The 2950-nt window shown below is 38.8% G+C and overlaps 1 protein-coding gene across 5 annotated transcripts in view; it reads right to left on the bottom strand.

The window, feature by feature from the left end:
• Positions 1 to 2950, bottom strand: part of LOC101859384 — a 31738-nt gene that overhangs the window by 6698 nt on the left and 22090 nt on the right. For all 5 annotated transcript variants that reach the window (XM_035973823.1, XM_035973824.1, XM_013091330.2 and 2 more), the window contains 2 exons: positions 1076 to 1216; positions 46 to 79 (listed from right to left, as the gene is read on the bottom strand). In XM_035973823.1, the coding sequence (XP_035829716.1) occupies positions 46 to 79; positions 1076 to 1216 (175 nt within the window). The remainder of the gene's footprint in view (positions 1 to 45; positions 80 to 1075; positions 1217 to 2950) is intronic.

The following is a 2950-nucleotide window of genomic DNA, read 5'->3' as shown; positions in this document are numbered from 1 at the left end:
TTATTATTATTATTATTATCATTGTTGTCATTACTCAAAACTTACCTGGAGCATTTATTACTCTTCTTGTGAAGCCATCCTGTGATAGGAAAGAAATGTCTGAGGTTTAAGACCACTTATAGATGTCAGTGAGACAAGACAGAAAGCTATGGTGCATTATTTTTTTATACCATACAATGAGAAAGACATTATTGATAAATTTCAGAGAAATGTGAGAGTGTTTCAATTTTAATTAATCAGCAATGCTTCTGCGGAAGGGCTTTATCGTTTCTTCTTCTCTAAACTTTCTCGTGTTTTCTTCCCACAAACCATTTTCTGGTTGCATAAATATCTACCCAGGGACAAAAGTCCTCTGAAAAATGCCCTGTTTAAAAAAAAAAAAAAATAAAAACGATTCAACAAAGTGAAGGAACACAAAATCTAAACACATTCCATTTTTACGGGCAGTGCATTCTAGACCCGTCTGCTGGGACATTTCAGTAACCCACTTTCAGCACTTTTTAAGGACCCCCGGGCGAGTGTTGAGTTCCTGCGTGCTGTCGGCATCGCTGACCGTTTATGAAGCCACAGCGCCAGAAGAGAGAGAGAGAGAGAGAGAGAGAGAGAGAGAGAGAGAGAGAGAGAGAGAGAGAGAGAGAGAGAGAGAGAGAGAGAGAGAGCAATCTAGATAAAACCTCCAAAGTGGCAGTCATGCACATTTATGACTTCTACACCTTCAAGACAGCATTACATACAATAAACAAAGGTGTATTTGTAAGGAGACGTAAAGGTCCTTTAGTTTAAGTAAGAGTTTTTGCAACACTTGCAACACACTTAGGTCATAGAAGTGCTGAAGATTATTAGAGGTGTTATAAGAGAGTAACAAATACAACACAGAAGGAGGACAGATGATGACGATAGATGTTTGAGAAAGGAAAGGAGGAGCCAACCACATGCCTTAAATGTCCTTTTTATCAAATAGAAACCTCGAAATAAAAGAACTTTGTTTCAAAGATAGCAGACCTATGAACGGTCAAAAGGTTCGGGATACAGAAAAATAAATGAATTTCAACATAAAACCCCGAACATCTCTTACCTTTCCTAGACAACAGACAGTACATGGCCACTGTGCTAACACAGCCCAGGGCAAACGATGCCAAGGCTGTCCCAACTGCTATTGCTATCGTCTCCTGATCATCATTTCCTTGTTCCAGTTTCTCGCCGTTTGTGCCTCCGCCTTGGTACACAAGCAGAAGATGTAATAGAGAACAAATTATACTTTTCGCAACAAGAAATTTGATACAGGGGCAATGACAATCGACAATCGACAATTTGTACCTATCTCATGGGGAGAATTTTGTCTTGGTCGTCTACCGAGGCTATGGATGTTACAAAGGTTACGTGCTCTCACGCACACGCACAACAAAACAAGACATTGGTAAATACGCATAGATCTAGACATGTCTCACCTGCTGAAACAACCCGCTCCATAAAACATTCTCTCTCTCTCTCTCTCTCTCTCTCTCTCTCTCTCTCTCTCTCTCTCTCTCTTTCTCTCTCTTTCTCGCTCTCTTTCCCTCTCTCTCTCTCTCTCTCTCTCTCTCCTCTCTCTCTCTCTCTTTCTCTCTCTTTCTCGCTCTCTTTCCCTCTCTCTCTCTCTCTCTCTCTCTCTCCTCTCTCTCTCTCTCTTTCTCTCTCTTTCTCGCTCTCTTTCCCTCTCTCTCTCTCTCTCTCTCTCTCTCTCTCTCTCTCTCTCTCTCTCTCTCTATGTTTCATTTGTAGCACTGTGTGTTCAATAATCTCACTGCAGTTTGCACGAATGAATTTCTATATTATCTGTTCTTGCTTTTTGGAGCTTAAATGGGTCGATAATAGAAATTCCGATGTCAGTTACGATCACTGTGGAGAAAATAATTCCAAGACTACGAGGCACAGTTGGACTGACTTATAAGTTATAATATTCTGTTCTGACTACGAACTGACAGGCTTACCCTTAAGCATTTTCTCACTCACAGGTTCACGGTGTAAAGTCTATATATGACATGCAGATAATAGCACGCAAACATATGCACACATACTCATACATTTACATAAACTGATAAGATAGAGATAAGATAAGATAAGATAGTACTTTATTATCCCAGAGGGAAATTTTCCTTGGCTGTACAGAACCGTAAAAACACATGCAAGTATACATTAAAAAAATTTAAATCATATATATTACTCTAATTAAAACTCAATATGAAAGGAGAAGTAAAGCTGACAAAATGTACATTTACATCAAATGCATGATCATTCAACCACATGCAGGAATTTAAATACTAGACGTTTGGAGTTATATACAGATATATACTCTAAGAGCAACACACATCTATGCTCATTCTGACAAAAGCCTTATGCTAGATGGTAAAAAAACTTCTTTTATACCTTTCTTTCTTTGTTTTTGGAGGTACATATCTGCCGCTGCGTGATCTTACAATTTGTGTGGAAAAGGGGTGTGATGGGTCGTTTATAATGCTTTTTATCTTTTTTGTACGTGTGGTGTTATACATTTCATCCATTCTTATAAAATCATATTCAGAGATCTTGGTGGCTTTCTTAATGGTTCTGTCAAATTTTTCTTTATCTTTCACCCTACAATTCCCACCCCAGCAGCAAATACAAAATAATAGCACACTTTCAATCATAGAATGGTAAAAAAAGGGACATAATCTTATTGTCAACACGGAAACTTCTTAATTTCCTTAAAAGAAACATTCTTTGATTTACTTTTTATAAATACACATACACACAAACACAAACAATCACACACACACTCACACACACACACACACACACACACACACACACACACACACACATACACACACGTGCACGCGCGCACGCACACATACACACAAACACATACACACACATTCTCTCTCTCTCGACGTCTCTCTCTCTCTCTCTCTCTCTCTCTCTCTCTCTCTCT

This window comes from Aplysia californica, unplaced genomic scaffold, assembly GCF_000002075.1.
Source record: "Aplysia californica isolate F4 #8 unplaced genomic scaffold, AplCal3.0 scaffold00033, whole genome shotgun sequence".
NCBI lineage: Eukaryota > Metazoa > Mollusca > Gastropoda > Aplysiida > Aplysiidae > Aplysia > Aplysia californica.
The sequence above is the reverse complement of the archived record's forward strand: the minus strand, read 5'-3'. Positions and strand labels throughout refer to the sequence as shown.